Here is a 24,153-nt window from a genome sequence, read left to right as displayed (position 1 = left end):
TGATCTTGAATCAAAACTAGACCATCATGATGATGAGTTAAAACAACACTTATCAAACCAGTTGTGCCAACATGAAACTTCTATAAGTACACTACAAACAAATATGAATACTACTCAGGTAAAGTTGCAAGAATTTGATTCTATGCTTAAGGATTTAAATGAGAAATGCATTAACTTAGAGCAAAGCGATGTTATTTGTACTAGTATGGTTAGAGACGTTCTACAACCAGATAAAGAACTAAGTAATGATGATGCACTTATTAATGAACATAGGCACATAGCATGCCAAACTGATACAAGATTAAATTCTAAAATAAAGCATGTTGTTTTTAGTGAACACAATAAATGCGAAACATTTCATACAGGTTCTTCTGGCTATGATACATCTGATGCTGAAGTGAATTCTGTAAAGGAAAATGTAACCAAATTGTGCAAGGGCAAATCTGCTCACAATAAAAGTAGAAATAAATTTGCTAAACCTTCCACTTCACAAGGCAAGAATACATATGCATTGCGGCATTGTGTTTTAGATAATACTGAATTTAGTAATAGCAATCCTACTGTTGACAAAATCCATTGTACATGTTCACTCAATAACCATTCATGTCTTTCTTCGTTGAACAACTCTTTACTGTATGATAATAAGCACGTACATACTTGTGATACTGAAAATAATGCACCTAGTTCTTTATGTGCTACAGACACATCAAAGCAAATTTGTTCTACATCTAACAGAAATTCCATACCTTCTAGAACTTATGTTGCTTGTGATAGTAAAGACAATTTCACAGGTCTTGAAACTTCAGTATGTGATTGCCAACGTCAAAGTACATGTCATTCCTTAATCCATGATCAGTTTCCTGATGACTTAAATGTAAATCATAGTCCTTGTACTAGAACAAACTGTACTTATAACCCGATGTGGCTGAATAATGATTCTACATGGAATTCTTATAATCAGTCTGATACATGCTCTAATAGATTTTCACGAGTTAGTGAACTTAGTCAATTACCACGTTTTGGAGGAGATGTTTCAAAACAGTCTGCTAGAGAATTTATCGAACAACTAACTACAATGTTAAACATAATTGGTGTTCCTCCCAAGTATAAATTATGTATAATTCGTAAGTGTTTTTATAACGTAGGCGCTTACTGGTTCAACAGTGAAAAGAAGAGTTTCATTTCTTATGAGGACTTTGTACATAAATTTCTTGATCAGTTTGCATCTAATGAGTTATTAGAAAGTCAGTTGACATTGTTACGATCAAGAAAATACAACCCAGCTTCAGGTTTGTCATTGGAAGCATACGCTTTAAAAACGTATTCTGCTTATTGTAACCTTGTGGAAACTCCAAACAAAGTTGAAGTAATACGGATGATTTTGAAACAGCTACCTGAGTCAATTTCAAAGAATGTGGGCTGCCATAACATTACAGATCTTAAGCAACTGACGCAGAAATTAAGGACTATTGATTTGTATTCGAGCGAAAAGAATAAAAGTTTATCTTTGCCCGGTGATAATACAGATTCTGATGACAAGGCTAATAAGAAGAGAAGTTTCGACAGACCAAAATACTTCGTCAGACAAGTAAATGTGGAGCGGAATTCTTATGATTCTACAACACAGACCGAAAATGCAGGAATCAATGTAAATCATCGCCCATCTCCCAGAAGATTTGAACGCAATCCCTCAAGAAGGCAGTTTGTAAGGTCTGAAAGAATTAATAATAACGTAAATAATTCGAATTTCAGACTTGGCAATACCCCAACATCTGATAACAGAAGATATAGTAGAACTGGAAATTACAATGAACAACCAATAGAGTATGGTAATGCATCTCATAGTTCACAGGAAAATAGTGTTACAGTAGGCAGCACCAACTTGCAGCGTAATTCTGCAAATATGGAACACCTAACTCCGACTGCTACTACTACCACAAGTGCACATTCTTCTAACTACTTAAACAACTAAGGCAGGGTGATATGCTCCGATTTACCTTGCCACAAATAAATGCAAAGGAGCTGGATGGTAGAGTTAATAACCCTTATTTAGTACATGTTAAGGAATGTCTGAAGGATTATAATAAAATTAAATCTTTAGGCGTTACCAGAGATAAAGTTTTATCTGTAGCATTTTTATTAGAATGGTACGATTCTGAACCAGAGTGGATTATGTCAGAAAACGGTACTCCAATACCAAAAATTGAGAATCCAGAAATACAAGGTAAAATTGCGGATCTGTCTTTAAATTGTTTAATTGATACTGGAAGTCAGTGTAATTTATTAGATTATAAAATCTGGACAATTCTAAGTTCAATTATACCAGGAGCAAAATTGGAACAATTAGAAGGAATACAATTGGCTTGCTTTGCAGGAGATCAACGTATAAAGGTAATGGGTTTCAAATATGTAACAGTTCAAATAGCAAATGAGTTTTTCCACATGGGACTGTATATTGTTAAACAGTTACACGCTGATTTAATTCTGGGTTCGCCGTTTTTGTGGCAATATAAGGCGATTATAAATTACAGCAACGCAACCGTCATGCTTTCGAATTCATTAGGTCAGGAAATAATTACTCCGTTTTTAGTGCAATCTGAAGAAAGTCTTCCGTCAATGAAGGGAATAGTACGTTCTTGCAAATTACCAATTTCAACCACTTCACAAATTGAAGGAACATCTGACATCGCTTCGGAGGAAGATATTCGGCGTGCAGCGTACATGAACAATACTCTTCCATCTGATTGTTTGGATCAGTTATTTCATCTTCTTCTCGAATACCAAGTTTTATTTTCTGACAAACCTAAAAAAGCAAATGTGGAAGCTTACGATATACAATTGGATACTGATGTGCCAATAATAGCACCCACTTACCCTGTTCCTTATGCTAGACGGGATGATATGGAAAGAGAGTTACAAAAATGGCAACAGTGGGGGTTATACAAGAAAGCACATCTCCCTATAGGAATCCACTCCACATAGTCCCAAAGGCGGGAGGTTTATGGAGACCAGTGGTCGACTTCCGTAAATTAAACCAACACGTAATTTCTCCGATGACACAGGTAGAGCCTATCTCGGAATTACTACAAAGATTGAAGGGAGCAAAATACTTCACATCTATTGACCTTAGTTGCGGTTATTTTCAGATTCCTTTGACACCAAGGTCGTTTAAGTTTACGGTATTTTCTTATAGAGGTATTTTGATGGAGTTCCATTTTTTGCCTTTTGGAATCAAAAGTGCCGTGAGTGTGTTCGTTGATAGAATGCATAAAATATTTGGCAATCATACAAATTCTTTCCTGATTGTTTATATTGATGATATTTTAATTTTCTCTCCATCAATTCAAAACCACTTAGAACATTTACGTTATGTTTTATCAACTCTGAAGACAGCTAATATGTCTATTAAATTGTCGAAATGCAAGTTCTTCCAAACTGAAATACATTTCCTAGGCCATGTGATTTCTGGAGAAACCATTCATATTGATCCTGAAAGGAACCAAGCAATCATGGATTTTCCAGTTCCTCAAAACAAGAAGGCTCTAAGGAAATTTTTAGGAATAGTAAATTGGAGGAGAAAATTTGTTCACAAATTTGCAATGATAGCTGCTCCTTTGTATGATTTACTAAAATCAAATAACAAGTGGGACTGGAAGGAGAATCATCACCAAGCTTTTAATGATTTGAAACAGCTAGTTACATCTCCTGATGTATTAGCTCAACCGGATTTTAGTAAAATTTTCCATCTTAACACTGATGGAAGCAAAGTTGGAATTGGAGGAGTTTTATGGCAGTTATCAGATGAAGATGAAACGTTAGTAATACAATATGTTAGTAGAGTATTGCGTGGTACAGAATTAACTTATTCAACTCATGAGATTGAATGTCTTGCTATCCTCTTTTCAGTAGAAAAGTTTAGTGTTTATCTTAGTGGAAGAACATTTGTTATTCATTGTGACCATCAGTCACTTTCATGGCTGCAGTCTGCTAGAAGTTTAAACCCAAGACTAAACCGCTGGGCATTAAAACTTCAAAGTTTTGATTTTACTGTTGAACATATTCAAGGTTCTACCAATATTGTGGCTGATGCCTTAAGCAGATATCCTGCAAGGTCACAGGGAGATTTATTCACATCGAAACTCTACGTTAATAATACAAATATCGATCTCCTATCCCAAGATACTCCACAATATTGGGTACAATCTCAACAGAACGATGAGCAGTGTCAAAAGTTAAGAATTGCGATAAACAAAGGAGATTCTAAGTTCGAAATCAGAGGACATTTTAGAATGCATGAAGATATCTTATTCTATAAATCTATTGCGTCTGAACACTGGAGAATATTTGTACCTAAAAAAGCTGTGGAAAAGGTACTGTATGATCATCATGATTTATGTGGACATTTTGGTTATTCAAAAACCTTCAGAAAGTGTTCAAAATTTTTCTTTTGGCCAAACATGAAAGCCAGCATTAAATTATATCTGAGAAATTGTCTTGAATGTGCCAAGTCAAAGCAGAGAGTGCAACGTATCACACGAGAAGATCTTCACATATTAACTCCTAAAATACATCAATTCCTTTCATTAGATTTGATTGGTCCGTTACCAGCTTCTCAAGGTTATCAATATATACTAAGTATAGTGGATCTTGCAAGTAAGTTTATTATGGTTTATCCTTTGCGTAAAGCTTCATCTATGGAAATTATCAATAAACTAAACCAATCGTATTTTCATCATTATCCTGCATGTCTAATTATATTAAGTGATAATGGTTCACAATTTAAATCTAAGGAGTGGCGAAGTTTTATTACCTCCAAGAACATCAAGCATATTTTTACTTCGCCATATTCACCACACGCTAATCCAATCGAACGCTACAATAAAGAGATTGTGCGTTTACTGAGGTTATTTTGCAAGGATAATCATAAATCTTGGGCTAAATGTTTGACAAACGTTGTCAAATTGTTGAACAATTCATATTCTGAATCTATTGGTTTTACACCTGCGGAACTATTTTTACACGATCAAGTTAAAGATAATATAACTAATATTGTCGATTGGCCTGAGAATATTGAAGAATTATCCTGGAAGGCAAAATACTTGGAGCTAAAAGAAAAACTTAAACATCGAAGAAATTCTAAAGGTGTTCAAACAAGCTCTGGTACTAAAAATATTGTCAAAGGAGATTTAATCATGATTAAAAATCATGCTAAGAGCTCTGCTTTAAACAAAACTATCTACAAATTGTATGATTTGTTTATTGGCCCATCCTTGGTAATAGAAGTAAGAAACAATTGTGCGACTGTAGTTTCTCTAGATGGAAAGGGAACAAAAGGTAGACAAAACCTAGAAAACATTAAACCTTTTAATTGTTCGGAGGAGAAAAGAAAGGAGTTGTTAAGAAATACTGATTTATGTTTTAATTGTACATAAGGGTTGAATTTGTTGTAATTTTGTGCAAAAACGAGTTCAGTTGTTTGCATTATGTATTTTATTATCATGTGTAAACCAGCATGAATTTATTATCTCTGTTCTGTTGATCATCATATTATCTTTTATGTAAGAACTTATGTTTGGCTTCTATTCTCATCAGTATGGTGTATGTCAATGTATTGAGGAAGAGTGTTGGCACGAATAACAAAGGGATAATTATACAAAGTGTCTCTCTAGAAGAATGATAAGAAGGAATATATATATAATGTAAGTTGAATGTAATATGGTTCGCATTTTTATTGAAGGGCTTCATTTGCACATATAGTTTCAAAAGGAAGAAGTGCACTCGTGAAGAATAAAACCTTTTTAAATGGACATAAGATGGTTATGAAATAGTAATGGTAATGAGATTGCAGTAAAGAAGAAATCTACTGAAGATGGCAGTAAAGAAGATGTGAAAAGAATGAGATTGCTGCCAAAGAAGTAGTAGAAGAAGAAGTGAAGATGATACATTGAAGATGTTAAGTTTGAAAAATATACGTATTTCTACATCAAAGTATGATGTCAACGTTTTCAACCGGAGGAGGAGGCTATTGCAACAGTTCTTTAATTCAAAGACATTTTACAATTATATTTTGTTATTTAGTTGTGAGCATAATCTGAAAGGAATGAAGAAAATTCTGTTGTGCTACTCTGTTTAATTTTGATGTTATTTTGTTTATTATTCGTTACTATAGTGACTGAAAAATTTGGTTAATAGACTAATTTTGTTAAGTAACATTTGAAAAGTTATTTTTAATTTAAAATATTGCGACAAACTGCTCCACACCGGGGACAGTTGCAAAGACCAAGAAAAATGGAGAGGCGTGACTTCTATGCCGAGCCAGCCAGAGGCAGGAAACTGCAAATGATGACGTCAAAGATACGGCATATTTTAAAAATTTCTCCTTCATAGAATTCCGAATCTAAACAATAACGTAAAATATCGTCATACAAGGAATATGCTGCTGCTGTGGTTATTTCATGGAATGCCTTTTCTTGCACTGAAATCCAAAAGTGGCCTCGTATGACGCCACTCGCTGGCTGCTATGTTATTTGCGAGATACACCAGTGGTCCCACATGTCACACATTCCCTTTAGATACATACACATGATATGTCGCATTCATTTCTGAACATGCGAAGAAGAAACAAACAAACAACCACCCATAAACGACACTAACTCACACAACGTGGTAGCAGCACCGTTCTTCAAACAATCGTCGTTTTAGTAACCGTACTACGCAGTCACTATAAGGAAAGCCAGCGTGCCCAAAAAACCAGAACCACGCAGTTATGAATAGAGACACTTTATTTTGCTTTTATTTCTGTTTCCGAGGAAAAAGACAAGCCAGATAATTTCCAAAAGTATCTGCATATCACGAAACAAATTACTTCCAGCGAGCTCTAAATTACTGCCCGCTCCTGTAAAGGGCGCCCATTCCCGCGTGTGCATGAACCTCGCGTTGTTTATTCAATGCTTCGCGAATCAGACAACGCTACATTCCGTATTTATATTTGCACATATTTTAAAGATGATCTGTGGTATTCGTGATGCATATGTACTTAGTTGCCCAGATAGAACAACAGAGAGCTGTATGCTCTTTTCCCGCGACGCGCTACGTAAAAACAAAAAAAAACAGCTCTGATATTAATAAACATGTAGAGTCTGTATTTTTTTCAAACGTCACGTTGGAGAGGGGGAGATTGGGATGAATGCAAATTCGTGGAGAGTTAGATTTTCATCCGGGGTGTGGTCGTACGGAAAATAATTGTGAAATTTTTCTTGACACTGCGTTAGTTTTCAATAAGTTTCCAACCTTGTTGAACTCTTAAAGGAACCTTTGATTGTAACATTTTTTCGTATTGAATCCCTCTTTACCTTCTACGAGTTCTTCATCAATTTAATCTAATCATCACCTCATCGACGTGATTATCAAAAGTGGCAGAAAAGCGATGTAAAAAAAACTAATTCAATCGATCGACGCGATGAATATAGTGCAAGAAAGAGATGTCAAATAAAAAAAAAATTAACAATCTATCCTGCGAAAATATTAACCCTGAAAATGACAACTTTTTATTATTATTGTTATTTTGTTCGTTATTGTTTTCGTGCCCGAGATTGACGTTTGGTTGATTTTGAGCAAACAATAATATATATTTATCATTTTTTATTATTATTGTATTGTTATGATCTTTTATTAGCAGTGTTTGTACAATATTATTTCTTTTCCAGGCTGATTAATATATGCTAACTTCTAGAAAATATATGCGTGTGTGTGTTTGTGCGTGTACATATATCGCCAGCTGAATACTGTTTTGTCGTATCTCCATTTTTCGTCTGAAATAATTTAGATGACGTAGTCGTGTTCCATACATATTAATTTGTCACATTCCGAAGTGACGTATCTGACTGTCAGGTGGTGTGAATTATCACCAATATTTTTTTGTGCAAATCTACATTCCTCAAACTTCATCAGCTCTCCTGAAAAGTTCGTGCAGATGGACATACGACAACACAGTATTCGACCGGAAATATGTACATGTATGGTGGAAAAATAAATACATGAGTGAGTTAAAAGGACACACCTTGTCATTTTACGTCCAGAGAACAAGTTGTATATTTTTTTTTCAAATTTCCACGCAATTGAGAAAAATTACTGTGATTGTAACATGTAAAAGTAGAGATGTTTGTTGGTGAAATACTTCATTAGACCAATGAGTCGGACGACCCACCCTGACATTTTTAGGGTTGAAATGTTTAATCTTTCAATATAACTTTTCATAATGAATGGAAAAGCACTAACAAATTAAGAATATTATAATAATTGTACTTTAGAAAAAAGAAAAATATTTTACTTTGGGCTATTATAACCTGTTATAATTATGTGACTGCATGGTAATGGACTTTCTTCCAGCTTCTTGCCGAATAATGGATCGAAATTCGAAAATAATACAGAACTTGAGAGATCATGTTAATTTACGTATTTTACACGCAATATATATAGATATGTATTTTTTGTTTGGTGAATGACAAGCGGATAATGTGTACAGTCGCCTGCAATTGAAATTTGACACCTAAATTCAAAAATACTCGCTTCCCTGCTAGCGTTATGTGTGTTGCCTAACTCTTAGGCGATCGCCGAAATTTCTACCGAAGACATGTTATGGAAGTTCGCTCACCACCATAGAGTTAGCAACGCATGCAACACCATGCACGGAAGTAAGTGTTTCAGTATCTAGATGTTCCATTTTTATTGCCCGTGTAACAATGTGTAAACATACAGTCTACAGTAAAAGAAAGGGGTGCCCGTTTCTGAAGATTCATAAATTGCAACTTTTCTTCCCCGAGGCTTTGTCGTTTGGACTCACAGCCCCTATAATTCTCTCTGGGGTTTGTGTTATGTCTGCCCAGGATTCTTTCCTTCATCGATTTCATATCAACATTCATGCTAAGGTTCGTGATGAGCTTAAACTGGCAGAAAAGTAATCCAAAATGAAAAGCACTACATTGAGTGAAACAATTCTCACTGGTGTTTCATTTACATAGGCTTACTCTGATTGATTAATTGATTTCGTTCATTTTACTTTACATTTTTACCACTTTTGGCGTGATATGACGAAATTGAAGAAGGGGCACTCACAAAGAACATACATGCCCAGGCCGGGATTCAAGCTCGAGACCCCTGTCGTCGTAGCGCGCTGTGCTAACCACTCCGCCACAGAAGACGGCATATAGGTTTGCATCTGTACCAATCAGAGTTCCGGAGTTACGAAGAACTGATTAGTTTGTTTTCAAATCAGGACACCTTCGATCAAGTTAAGGTTACTTAACGGATATTGAAGTTTTTTGAAATTTTCATTTAAGTCCACTTTATGCATAGAAGCTAATTTGAACTATTTACAGTTATAAGTGAATTCCGAAACTCTATGTGCCTCTAACGGCTATCAAACCTAGGACCTATTGATTACAATGCGAAGACGTTAGCACTACCCTATCTGGCAAGCCCACGAAACGGATATAATATGAAAGGAGCCGAATTATATATACCCAACGAACCAAAATCTACCATTATGGTTACATATTCAAAATTCTCCTACAGTTCCCGTGCTTTGAAATGTATATTTCAGGAGGAACTTTATCCTGGCGAAAACTTTTTTTTTTTTTTACGGCACTCAATTCCAGATTGAAAATTCGAATCGTTTCGGCTTAAATTACGCTTGCTAATGATGATTAAAATCCGACCTATCAACCCCCACCCGCCCCCTTAAACTCAAGCCCTTCTCCCTCCGCCTCCCCCTCCCCCGCCGCAAATACCACGGAGCGATCAACGGGAGTTGGCATCGTTTATCATTTCCATTTCGCCATAGAAATTATCCATGGCGGACGAGCTGTGGCCCGTCACTACGCCCCGCGTTCACAAATGGATGAAAAATTAACGATTGAAGGCGGTATATTTACGAGTTGGAAATCTCGTAGAGAACGCGGCTTAATTTATTCAGGGGTCTTCAAAAAGTAAATATGATTATATTTGTGATATTTTGCGCGTGAAATGCTCTGGAATTGCTGAAACTACACTGGGACGTTTTAAGTTCAATTTTATATGTAAGGAAAATGTCCGTTGCTGTAGGTTCCGGGTTCGAATCCCGCTCAAGACTAAGTGTAAAATAAGGTAAAGCTATCCCTATACTCTGTACCATGTGAAGTATGTGGGAGAAGCCCTTTTCATTCTTTCCAGTCTCCGTTCCGGAGTGGTTAGCACATCGCGCTAAGACGCCAGCAGTCTGGGATTCGAATCCTGGCCAGGACATGGGTATTCTTTGTGAGTGTCCGTTCATCAACATCATCACTCATCCTCATCTTCGCGTTTAGCCAAAAATGACAGCAAATCGAATTAAAACAAACCAAATAAATCAATCAAAACCTTTTTCATTCTAATCTTCGACATTCCGAAGATGATGTGATGAACACTATCTTTCTTTAATTAATCAATTCATTGTCATCGTCACGATTAGCCAAATGTGGAAGAAAAGCGATGTACATTAAGAAAAATGCAAATTCTAGAAAAATGTCCAATTAGTTTTCGAAAATATATATGTCCGTATAAATACATTGTGTCCCAATATACAGGTTGAGTCAAAAGTCTTTCGACACACTTTTAATTTGAAACCTGACAGGAAAATGTGAAATCTGGTAATGGGAGATGTTAGCGTAACGAACTGTGGGGTTCATGGCATCTTACCAAGAACGTTAACCATTGAGGTGGGTGTTGTAGCTACCACCCCCACAATAAATCAATGGGTGATGTAACTCATTCATCATTCATCCTCAATGATGAGAGCACTCGTCATTGACATGACAAGTCAAATGCTTGGCAGTGCGAAAGGCACAGCTAAAACTAAATAGCTTAACAACTAGAAAAGACAATGCTCACTCATTCGGTTTTATGAACCTTCAAACCTGAATCATGGCTGGGTTAGGATAATTACCTGTCTATCTGAAGAGTGATGATTAATTCAAAGTAACGTCGAATAAAATAAACTAAGACCTCTCTAGGCTTCCTTGCTCCTTTACCAGGACTCGCCTCACTTTCCCTTAAGTCCTTTCTCCAAGCTCCTCTCTCACCTCCATCCAAAACCAAAGTCCGTCCCTTCTCAGTCTGTCTCCCCTCTATATCACCCAGGCCATGGAGACCTTCCTCCATGCCGAATCGTGATTTTTACTACCTCTATTGCAAACAGCTGACTCCATAGGCTGATGGAACTTCCTATATCCTGAAAACATCAGGAAGTTTGCATAGCACAACACTGTGCATTAATCACATACCACAGAGGTTGAGACAACTGAAGTAAACAAGTGAATGCCCTGGTCAACATGAAACATCCAGAGAGAGTTTAAATAAAATATAATCTTATGGATTAATAAGGTAGTAGAAGGGGGCTGCACATGCTGATCATGCTGGTACATGCTGATCATGACCGCCATCTTGAAATCCGCCAACTTGAACGCTGGCTCGAAATTTCAAATGAGAATGGGGACATGTAGCATATCAAATTACACTAGCGTGAGCGAAGGAATTCAAAAGTATAATTGTTTCTTTGATATCCTGTATCGTTTTCAAGTTATGAACACTCAAAGTTTCTACTACCATCTCCAGATTTCACATTTTTCTGTCAGGTTTCCAAATAAAAGAGTGTCCAAAGACTTTTGACTCACCCTGTATATTATGTGCATACTTTCTTTCACTGTAATGATATTCAGTTTGTAGTATGATATTCAGTTTAGAGGTTGGGAATTTTTTACCAGGAAAGTTAGACATTCTGGTAAAATGTCTTTTCCGCTTGTTTAGTATGGCCAATTTAACAATTGAAGAATCTTAGTAGGAGGTTGGTCTAAATGATGTTTCCGTTTCAAAACAAGCATTACTCATGTTTAACGGAATCCAGGTGCACGAAATTGATAGAGAGGGGGGAAAAGAAAGATCGTAAAGTTTTTGTCGAGTCCGTAAGGGGAGAGCTTCGTAGCACATCCACAGACACGTTGCACATACAGCATTTGTTCCGGCTATACGCACTCACATATCAAACGTGTGCGGTAAAGATGATATTCGCAGGCTGCGTGCGATACTTGCATGGTGTCGATACACTGTTTCCTCCTCTACTGGCGGTCGGGCTGTTGGCTTTTGTTTGCAGATGCAGTCCTTTACATTTAGTTCTGAGTGCCGCCTATGAACTGCATGCCCACTACGTGAGTATTCAACAAACTTTGAACGAAAACGCCGGTGCCGTTGTGAACGTAGTCCTGTTTTCGACTAATATTCTTCTAATATTGCTTCTGACAGCGAACAATGCATACTACGTAGTTACAAGATTGAAGAACATAAATACTTTGATTGATTGATTTGATTAATTTGGCTTATTTTTACTTCACTTTTCTGCCTCTTTTGGCTAATTGTGAACATGAGAATGAATGATGACATTGATGACAGGACACTCACAAAGAACACCAATGCCCAGGCTTGGATTCGAACCGGGACCCCTGCTGTCGTAGCGCACTGTGGTAACCACTCTACTACAGAGGCTGGCAAACATTTTGAGTTTATCTTTCTACCTATACCAATTTTGTGTACCTGGATTCCATTAAACGTGAGTAATATTTACGTCCAATCAGGTGTATCATTTAAACTAACCATATATTTACGTGGAAGTATGAAGTTTGGACATGAAATAGTGACAAAATGTTTACTCACAAAATATTAAGATTGCATCCCTTGAATATAATCTCCTCCTACATGTTCGTATGCAAAGTGGAGACAGTTTTTCCACTAAACTGATCACTCCCTTCTCTCCGCAGATGGGCCACCTGGAGGTGGTGGTGCCTCCGGACATCATCAACGAAGAGACGTCGAGCGACATCATGGTCCCCGAGGGAGGGACCGTGAAGCTCCTCTGCAAGGCCAGGGGGTACCCCACGCCCCACGTCCTCTGGCGCAGGGAGGACGGCGACGATATTGTCATCAAGGAATCATCCGGAGTCAAAACCAAAGGTAATGTGCCAATTAGCATCTACATATTGTTGAATCTACACACGTACATATGTTCAGGTTGTTAGAGACGGACGAAAGGCAGAGTTTTCCTCACGAGGAGACGAATTAGGCCTAGCGTCTGGCATTCCACATGGAATTTTGCTTTTTGAAATATTCTAGGAAGTAAATCAGCACATACACATGGACGGAAAGGAGGAAGGGTGAAGAATATCTGGCTATTACGAAAGAAACAGAACATTGACTTCGTTAGTGAAAACTTTGAGCTGAAGAGCAAACGTCTTCATTCTCCACAAGAAATTCATGAGAGTCAAAACATATATTTGGTAATGATATTTTAATAAGCTTTATCCAGCTTAATTATAGACTTAAGGATCCGATTACAACTGCAAATGTGGCGGCACGATGGCTGATCGCGTTAAGTGGTCGACTTTTGGTCTCTTCACCGAAGTTCCCAGGTTCAAATTCCGGTGTCAGCATGGGTGTTTTATGTAAGTAACCGCTTCATGAATTTCATATATTGCTTTTCCTCACTGTTGTGACGAGACAAGAATGGTAGATCAGCGACGTTAATTAAAAAAATAAAAATTATAAAACTACAAAGTGATGAGAATTTTAGTCAGTAGTCCAAGATAAAGTATCTATGAACTTGAGCTTGAAACTTCTAATATTAATACCGTTATCGTGCTCACACAGTTTCTGACTTTACCAATATTTCGACCTCTGTGCCCATCCGAAATTACACGTTATATTACAAAGTTCCTATTAAAAAAATCAGCTCTGTATTAACCTAAATATTGCCAGGTTGTCGTCTCTTACTCTCCAGAAATGTAGTCCATGCAAATATGAACAGAATGGATCTTTCACAACAACCGCCTATGAGAGTTGAGTACAATAAGGTCACACCCTCCTAATCGCCGAAAATGTATGTGTATGTATGTGTGTATGTGTATATATATATATATATATATATATATATATATATATATATATATATATATATATATATATATATAGTGAGCTAGTAGAGGACCAGTACTACAGTGTAAGCGGATAAGGTTTCACGAAGAGTCTCCCCTCAGTAGAGTGTTTTCCTATAGAAAATGCACTAATATAGAGCACTTTTGAAAATGCAAGCATTTACCTTGGACATATTAACCAGCAAATTAGCTTATTTACATATCAGGTGGTCGCTGAAATATGCCCGGAGGAATTCATCTGAAGCCACGTTGAAACAGAATTTTGGCGCCCAGTGTAACTTATATTGATTTGACTATTCGTGGTTGGATTAATATAATAGTACACTGGGCTCATCAAGTACTCCTTTACCCTACCACACCCGAACCGATCCCCGGCTAAACTAAAAACCACGGTTAAAGTCTCAAGACAGCGTACCCTGATTGGAGCAACAGACACACTTCCTTATCACACTACGTAAGGTGCACGTCCTTGAGGCGAACACTCCTGGATATCGAGAGCAAATGAAAAGGACGCTTTTTTTTCTTTCTTCCTTTTTTCCTTACATTCGATGACCTGTAATAAGGAGCAAGTCAATACGCTTGCTTTACTTGAGAGCGATACCGATGCCCGCGTCATGATATGAAATTTTCAGGTGTGTGAATGCTTGAGCGTTGTGGGTCCGCGAGAGGGTGGGACAGAGGGACACGAACGTGCTGATCGAAATGTAATACATGCATGTCAAACTCTTGATCCACACTGCTGACTTATGTGGCGGAGTGGTGAGCAGAGCACACTACGTCGCCAGGAACCCGGGTTCGATTCCCGGTCGCCTGGGAATGGGTGTTCTTTAGGAGTGTCCCTTCGTCAATTTCACCATATCATCTTAATCTTCGTGATTAGCCAAAAGTGGCAGAAAAGCGAAGAAAACAAACAAATGCAACCATCGATCCTTTTCTCATACGCAGCACCAAAAATCTCGAAATGAACCCCTCCCGCGTTTTCTTAAACATAACTCAGGTCTTCTAACGGATGTTTATATATTTTTAAAAACAGAAAAAGTTAGCACGAATGATTTCTAGATTACTTGCGTTTCATGACGAAAAATTTGTAAAAAGCTTTTCAAGCAATTAACATGCAGGGGTTCGGTTTCGATACCCGGTGGAGGCGCATTGGGATTCGGATCCAACTTTAACCTGTAGGTCCAGTCACGATTAGTCTGTCAGCATAAGAAGTAGATTTAAAAACATCTAAACAAACCAATTTAGCTGTTGTAATTATTAAAATCAATATGTGGCTTAATTTGCAATTATTAAGCACAGTTTAAAATTTCATATAAATAAAGTAAAGCTAATAATGGATTATAATGCTAATTTTGACTTGATTCTTTTGATATAACGTAAAATAAACTAAATCAATCAGTCATTTACGTTCTTATATTTTTGAAAAAAAAGAGAGCCTAAAATTTGCAACAGTCCTCAATGGGCGTACGGTGTAAGGCGCTGTGCTTTGGACTCAGACTTCGGGACGACATGGTTTCGAGTCCGTCAGGGTTCAGTCTCTGGGTTTTCGGCCTGTGTGTAGGACCGGTGGCAACCCACCATCGTGAGGAAATTGGGAAGCTACGGGTGAGTAGCGTAACCCGGTCTAGGAAATATCTTATAACGGCAGAGGGTTCGACGTGCCGACCCCACGTCACCCCATTACCGGTTGAAGATCTCCACACCTCTAGGTAGGATTGTGGGAGGGAAACTGGCAGTCGAGAGATAGGTAAAGGTCCTTCCAGGGCTGTAGAGCCATGGGTTATGTTAAAATTTCCAACATTTTTTAATATTTTTCAGTTTGATTTGTTTTGAAGCTACATTCATGTCTGTCCAAGGTTCTAACCTGGGACCTCTCGCCTCGTAGAGCTTTATCCTTACCACTCCGAAGGCCGGCAAAAATCTATTCGTATTAATTTCTTGAGGCAAAATAACTTCCGTCTGTAGAACATCATGTAACTAGTGAGGAACTCTTAACATGTGCAAGCCGTTGCCCAAATTAGAAGGAAATGCGCTTGTATAGAGGATACATTTTTCTACCCAAAGCAAAGCACTTTGATCACATACAAAGCTGTAAAATAACCCTCCGCCCCCAATTGCAGGCCCTGTCATATGATCTCCTGCCAGATGTGAGTTTAACTACTAATTTATTTATTCGATAGCGATTCAAGGAAACAATGGTATTTAAACTTCCGTCACTTAAAACCAGACAGACAAAAAACCCTGGTAACATGTTGAATATTTCTTGAAATATACATGTAAGATGTAACTAATATTTTGGAATATATTAGATATGACTGTCCCCCACAAAATATTCGCCCCTATCTATGGCTTGCCAGATACGCCTCTCTCTTTAATATACTAATTACCATACCAGATTTAACTTAACTTTAACATCTAACTTAACTTTACAATCTTATGGATTAATACGAAATAAAATCAAAACACATTCACGGGTGGCCACAGACAAAATGAAATGTATATATGTGAACATATCTACAACCGAACCACTAATGTGTTTGTATTTTTTGTTATATGCAGTCACTGTTCTGCCACTTCAGATGACGATCAGAATGGATAATAATTATATGAAATTGACGAAGAGACGTTCACAAAAAAAACATCCATGCGCAGGCCGTGAATCGAACCCCGAAACTTCGGAGGCAAGATCGAAAATCGACTACGTAATGCCTTCGGCTATCGAAGGGGAGTCCATGCTTCTCAGTGAATACCAGCAAACCTGATCACCCCCTCCTCCTGTTGGTTGTGTCGACCGTGATCACTCAAGGTCTTGTTTGCATCGTGTTCAAGCGATAAACAGGTGGATGGTGTGGGTGGAAATGAGGCCTCGGACATGTTTTCTTACTAGCCAGGACTGCAATGCGTAGCACGGCATTATCAGATTAGATGCAGGACTTCTTTCTGAGGTGACTGTACAATAAATTAATAGAGGAAAAGGTGTAAATATGGGCCCCCATTTTTATTTTGTCATTTTCGGAGGAAAAAAATTAATATGTCAAGCACCTGCCTTTAAAATGCATTTCTATGAAATGTATACTTAAATGTAATAGCATGCTAAAGTATAGAAGGTCTCTATTTTTCTTTTAAAAAAAAAGCAATTCCCAAAAAATGGTAAAATGATGTACTCTATGTGATCAAAAGTATCCGGACACACTGCGAAACGTGTGTTTATCATAGAGGGCGACACAGTACTGCCATCTACTGCATGGAACACATAGTCAGCAAACTCAGTAGTCTGCAGACAGCGTGAGACAGCAGTATGGGATGGTCTGAGGAACTCACAGACTTTCAACGTGGTCAGTTGGTTGGGTGCCACTTGTGTAGGAAGTCTGTGTGTGAGATTTCCACCCTCCTAAACATCCCTCTGTCCACTGTTTCCAATGTTATAGTGAAGGGATGTGTGCAACTCAAAAGCGTGCAGGCCAACCTCCCACGTTGACCTCCAGAGACCATCGAGTTTTGAAGAGGATCGTACAGCAGTATCGTCAATCATCCATCACAACCATCACACAGGAATTCCGAACTGCATCAGGATCTACTCCAAGCACCATTACTTTTTGGCGCAAGTTGCGGCAACTTGGTTTCCATGGCCGAGCAGCTGCCCATAAGTCAAACATCACACAGACAAATGCCAAACTCCGCCTCGTGTGGTGCAAGCAGCGTCGAAACTGGACCATAGAACAGTGGAAAACCGTTGTGTGGAGTGATGAATCACAGTACACAATGTGGCAATCCGATGGTAGGGTGTGGGTGTGGCGAATGACTGGTGAACGACATCTACCAGCCTGTATAGTGAAGACAGTGACATTCGGAGGTGGCAGGGTTACAGTGTGGTCATGTTTCTCCTGGAGGGGGCTTGGATCCCTTGTTGCTTTACACGGCAATGTCACGCCACAAGCTTACGTTGACATTTTAACAGCTTTCATGCTGCCTACCGTCGAAGACCAGTTCGGGGATGACCATTGTGTCTTTCAACACGACCGAGCACCCGTCCATACTGCAGGGCTTGTGGGGAAGTGGTTTGACGACAACAGCGTCCCACTAATGGACTGGCCCGCGCAGAGTCCTGATTTAAAACGCATAGAACATCTCTGGGATGTTTTGCAATGCCGACTTCGTACTAGACTACACCGATCCACATCAGTACCTCTTCTTAATTTGGCGCTCTGCGAGGAATGGGCTGCCATTCCTCAGGAAACCTTTCGGCACCTGATTCAAAGTATGCCTGTGAGAGTGAACGCTGTCATCAAGGCTATGGGTGGGCCAACACTGTATTGACTGCCAGTGTTCCGGATGGAGGGTTGCCCAAACTTGTACTTTATTTTCAGGTGGGTGTCCGGATACTTCTGATCACATAGAGTATTTTAAAATTGTGGTCTAAAATATGGGCTACTAGTGGCAATATCACAAAAAGCAATTAAAATTTAAAGAAATAGCCATTTATCGCTAAAACGTTATAAAATTCATATTTATGAATAATCTGTTATTTTGAAAATCACGCGGAATTGGAAAAATCGAAATTAAGAAAAACATTCAAATATATGTTGAAAATGTGATCTCAGCATTAGACCTCATGTCATAACCCATATTTAGACAATCACGCTATTTTTCTTCTTCAATTTATTTTCGCTCTCTGTGGCATATAATTCGCAAACAAATCATGGCATTATAATAGCCCACATTTGTTTTATGTACCGCTCATAAAAACGCTGAGTTAAAACATACCTGCAAAAAGTTTTCGGAGGTCGCAATTCTATAATAGCGTCCAAGGCCGAAACTAACCACCAATTTATCTTGCAAATTGGAGCCGCAACCTTTGTCCTTGACAGATAACCAGTTCCAATAGCCTCTGCCAGGCTGCAGCACCCGGGAGCGCTGATAACTCCAAAACCCATATTTAAATCTTCGCCCATATTTAAACCTTCTCCTCTAATAATTGCAACGAGCCATTTTTTTTTAATTTCACTTGAGACACGGTCTCCAATCATTGATAGATTGATTTCGTTTATCTTACTTCGCTTTCTTGCCACATTTGGCTAATTGCAAAGATGAAGATGAGTGACTGTCTCGGCTATCTCTGGCGCAAGCGAACGAAAACAAGTCTTTGCGCCAGTAGTGACGCGAGACGACTCCACCAATGAACACGTGGGAGCGAATGGAATTACGTGGAGGCGTGCATTATGCTGATGCTGTTTGTGAAATTATATTCTACCCAACCCACTAATACTTCGTTTTCTTCCTTTTGTACTCAATACCCAAATTCAATCCTGTCTCTTCAAGAAGAAGAAGAAGAAGATGCAGTAACGAACGTTTGTTTGTGCTCCGCAAATTTGTTTAATTTACTCAGTTTTTGTGTCTATACTGGATATTCCTGTTATAAAACAAATGCAGTAAGTACTGTAGATTATATACATACATAAATCAATCGAAACTAGTAATGTAAAGTGATATATTTAATCATTTCTCGTCGCTCAATACAATGTAAACAAAGAACAGCAGTTTCAACGACAAGTGTAGTCACATCGTTTATACAGCACGATTGGAGCACAATCGTTCGGCATGAATGCGTGTGCGGTGTGTTCGAAACCTGTTTCGAGGCAAGAACTTTTATCAAAAATACAGTGTAGCAACTGTGTTAATTGGTTTCACACGAAATGTGTTCAGCTGAAAGACGCAGATGTAGAATTTATAAATTCTACGAAACAAGTATGGCGCTGTAAAAATTGTGTAAAGGATAGACGCAGTAGTATATCTCTTGAAAGTGTTTCGGAACCAAGTGAAATGAGTCAGCCGTCTATGATGGATGTATACAAACAATTGCAAACGCTATCAAAGGAAGTGGAAGAACTGAGGAAGCAAAATAAAGAGACAGAGCGGGAATTGAGCAAATCATTGGATTATGCTCATCAAAAACTGGATGAAAATGTTGATTTAATAAAAAAACAATCCGAGACCATCGCCACATGTCTTGGACAGGTGGAACGGCTGCAAGAGGAGAACACTCAACTCAAGAAACAACTTCAGGAGACGCAGTTGCAGCTTGATGAACTTGAACAATACGGGAGAAGAAATACAGTGGAAATTTTCGGTATTCCCGAAAATCCAAATGAAGATCCTTATGAAATTGTGAAAAATGTAGGACGGGCTCTTGATATGCAAGTGGAAAATGAAATGATAGACACTTGCCATAGGTTAAGGAAACTTCCCTATCAAAAATCAGCAGGTATTATTGTCAAGTTTGTAAGGCGGGCAGACAAAGAGAAAATTGTACAAAAACGAAAGGTTAAAAGGAATCTTAATTGTACCCATGTAGGATTTTCTGGTAATGACAGTGTATATATTAACGAAAGCTTAACACCACTTCGTAAGACCATATATGGTCAAGCAAGAAAAATAAAACGAGAGAAAAATTATGCATTCTTGTGGGTTGACAGTTCAGGTACGATTAAACTAAGAAAAAGAGAAGGCGACAGAAATGTTTTTGTTTTAAAGACAATTGAAGATATTACTAAATTGACATGACTTTAAATGGCTTCCCCAAATGACATTTCCATTTACTATCAAATTGTTAGAGGTCTAAATACAAAAACACAAGAGTTTCATGTAAATAATATTGTGAATAGTTACGATATAATTGTTATTACTGTAACTTGGTTAAATAGTGGTGTATACAGTAATGAATTGTTTGATGATAACTATAATGTGTTCCGACATGACAGGTTAGAAAATAAGAGAGGAGGAGGCGTATTCATAACAATATCTGGTAATGTTAAGTTAAGAAAGAAAACAAATGATTCGGTGGTTCATATACTAAACTCAATAAATGATGTCCTCAACTTGAAGTAAAGATATGGCCGAAACCGATAACTATTTTTCAATATATTATCAAAATGTAAGAGGAATTAGAACTAAATTAGATCAAGTATACAGGAGTATATTAACCGCCAATTATGACTTTATATTGTTAACTGAAACTTGGTTAAATAATAGTATTTTTGACAGCGAATTTATAGATGATAGATACCTTGTCTTTCGTCAAGACAGAAATTATAGAAATGGGGGTGGTTCATTAATAGCTATCTCAAATTGCTTCCGTGCTCAACAAATTGAATTTAACATTGACAACGTACAAGTGGTTTGTATTAAGGTTGTAATAGACGGAAATGTTTACATTATTGTCTCAGTATATTTTCCACCAAATTCAAAAATTGAAACATATCATGATTTTTTTGTAAAATTTGAAGATGTCATTAATTTTAACCCTTATAATATTATACTTATTGGTGATTTTAATCTACCTCTTGTAACTGGTCCAGATTATGATCTATTGGAAGGTGATCGTATTTGTTTAGCATTAGCAAATTTTCTTTCTATGTTTAATCTGCATTCTTCCAATAGTATTAGGAATGGCAATGGAAGAACCTTAGATTTAGTATTAACTAATTTAACTAATATTAATGTCATTAGATCTACTGATACGATTGTACCTGAAGATTACCATCACCCTGCATTGATTGTCGAAATTGTAAATTCTTTTATAAAACTCAGAGAAAAGATCAGTGGCGTACCCACTTATAATTATTCAAAAGCGAATTTTCTTGGCCTATATAAGGACCTGGAGAAAGTAAATTGGGATCAAATAATTAAACATCATAATCCAAATATTGCATTATCACAATTCTACTCATTACTAGACGCAGTTATAAGTAGGTATGTCCCTAAAAGGAAAAGATATAAAAGATCATATCCAATCTGGTTCACATCTGAAATAATAAAAACTTTAAAGAACAAAGAATATTATAGGAAAAGGAAGAACTTATCCTATTATAACAACATTATGTTTATAGAGACACGTAGGAATTTAAAGAGTATGATAAGTAAAGCATACAAGTCTTATTTGAGAAATGTTGAAGAAAATATCACTGATAACTCAAAGATGTTTTGGAATTTCATTAAAAACAAAAAGAGAAATTTAAGTAAACATAAACAAATGACTTATGAAGCCCAAAATCTTGAGTCCAGCAAGGAAATTGCCGATTCCTATGCTAAGTATTTTAACAGTGTGTATTCCTCTTCTCCCTCATCATATTCAATTCCTGAACCTTCCTATACTGAAGTAACTCATTGTCTTAACATTCACTCAGTAACTAATGATGATTATAACGAATCTGTAAAAAAATTAAAATCGAGTAAATCTAGTGGTGCGGATCAAATTCCTACTTATATATTTAAAGCTTGCGCTGACGTATTACGCATACCACTTTGTCATATATTTAATCAGATATTAAAAACCCAAATATTTCCCGATATTTGGAAAATTAGTAAAGTAGTCCCCATTTTTAAATCTGGTAATGCTTGTGATGTAAAAAACTATCGACCTATATCTCTTATATCCGCTCCATCTAAGATATTTGAACAAATTATTTATAAAAAAATATTAAACCATGTCAAACCATTTATAACTACAGAGCAACATGGGTTTTACCCGAACAGAAGTACTACAACTAACTTGATCACATTAACCCAATTTGTTTTTGACTCATTTAATGAGGGATCCCCAGTAGATGTAATATATATTGATTTTGCCAAAGCTTTTGACAAATTAGACCACTCAATTTTGCTTCAGAAATTATCAAACTTTGGCTTTTCCATAAGTTTATTAAAACTAGTAGCTTCCTATTTAAGTAATCGAACCCAATTTGTAACATATAATCAGGTAACCTCTTTTCCGTTTATTGTGCACTCTGGCGTACCACAGGGTTCAAATTTGGGCCCTTTATTTTTTCTATTATATATTAATGACTTACCACGAACAATTAAATACTCCAAGTGCTTATTGTTTGCCGATGATGTAAAAATATACAAGAGAGTAAATCATGAGACTGACTGTCTAGCTCTCCAATCCGATTTAAATAAATGTTGCGTTTGGTCACAAACAAATAAGCTTTCTTTTAATGTCAATAAATGCTTTGTACTTTCTTTTGCTCGACGACATATAAGATACACTCACAAATATATAATTAACAGTAATTCTTTAAGTAGAAAAAGCATTACCAAGGATTTAGGAATATGGTTAAACAACAAACTCACCTTTGATACTCATATTGAAAAAGTAGTTAACGACTCTTATAAAATGCTTGGCTTTGTTTTAAGAAACTCCAAAGATTTATTTAATATCAACTCTTTAGTATATTTATTTAATAATCTTGTACGAGCAAAATTAGAATACGGGAGTACGGTATGGAACCCATATATCTCATGCCATATCAATAAAATTGAAAAAATTCAGAATAAATTTTTAAGACATATTTACTACAAAAAATACAAGAGATCTTCATATGCTGATCGCATCTCCTATGTTAAATTACTAAATGAATTCTCATGTGATACACTTCAACGAAGGCGCGAAACGGCTGACCATATATTCCTATACAAACTTATCAATGGTATACTTGAGTGTGAAAATCTTATACAGTTGATAAACTTTAACGTCAATTATAAGGTATTAAGAGTAAGACAACCATTTTACTGCAATAAATCAAACACAAATTTCCATCAAAATTCTCCAATCATTAGATTATTAAGTAAACATAATAATATTGTCCCGAATGGAATTGATTTGGATTTTGCTTTAAATATTAAAAACTATCTATATAGTTTAAACAACATATTAGATATAATATACAAATAAAACAGATCTAATTCTAGAGTGATTTATTTATAGTCTCAAATACAATTTATAGCTTTCTAAATTTTGTATACATATAAACGAATTCAAATTTGAACTTTTGCTTTGTATTGATTATTCCTGTTTCCTATTTAAATAGTGCTATTCGTATAATTTCTTTATTATTCTCAATCTTTTATAGTTTGTTACTTGTTTATGTTTTGTTTCTTCTGTCCTTTAGTTTTCTCCTCTGTTCAAAATTTGTAATATGTATATGTATGTAATTTTTTGTATTTGTGTAACTTTTGTATTTGTATGACTTTTTGTATTCATATTTATCTAATGTTTTGTGTAATAATTACTATGTGTTTGTATCATGTATTATATATTTATGTAAATTATATTGTATATAGCAAATTGTAATGCCTATTGTAATTGGAGCATTCGCTCTGT

At 36.7% G+C, this 24,153-nt stretch overlaps 1 protein-coding gene across 1 annotated transcript in view; it reads left to right on the top strand.

Annotated features, from left to right (window-relative positions):
* The window catches only part of LOC145989748 (lachesin-like), a 429,934-nt gene that overhangs the window by 323,271 nt on the left and 82,510 nt on the right, over positions 1–24,153 (top strand). The window contains exon 5 of the mRNA XM_083125039.1: positions 12,825–13,017. Coding sequence (XP_082981165.1) covers positions 12,825–13,017 — 193 coding nt within the window. The remainder of the gene's footprint in view (positions 1–12,824; positions 13,018–24,153) is intronic.

This window comes from Lepisma saccharinum, chromosome 1, assembly GCF_977018435.1.
Source record: "Lepisma saccharinum chromosome 1, izLepSacc3.1, whole genome shotgun sequence".
NCBI classification, from domain to species: Eukaryota; Metazoa; Arthropoda; class Insecta; order Zygentoma; family Lepismatidae; genus Lepisma; species Lepisma saccharinum.
This window is presented reverse-complemented; position numbering and strand designations above follow the sequence as displayed.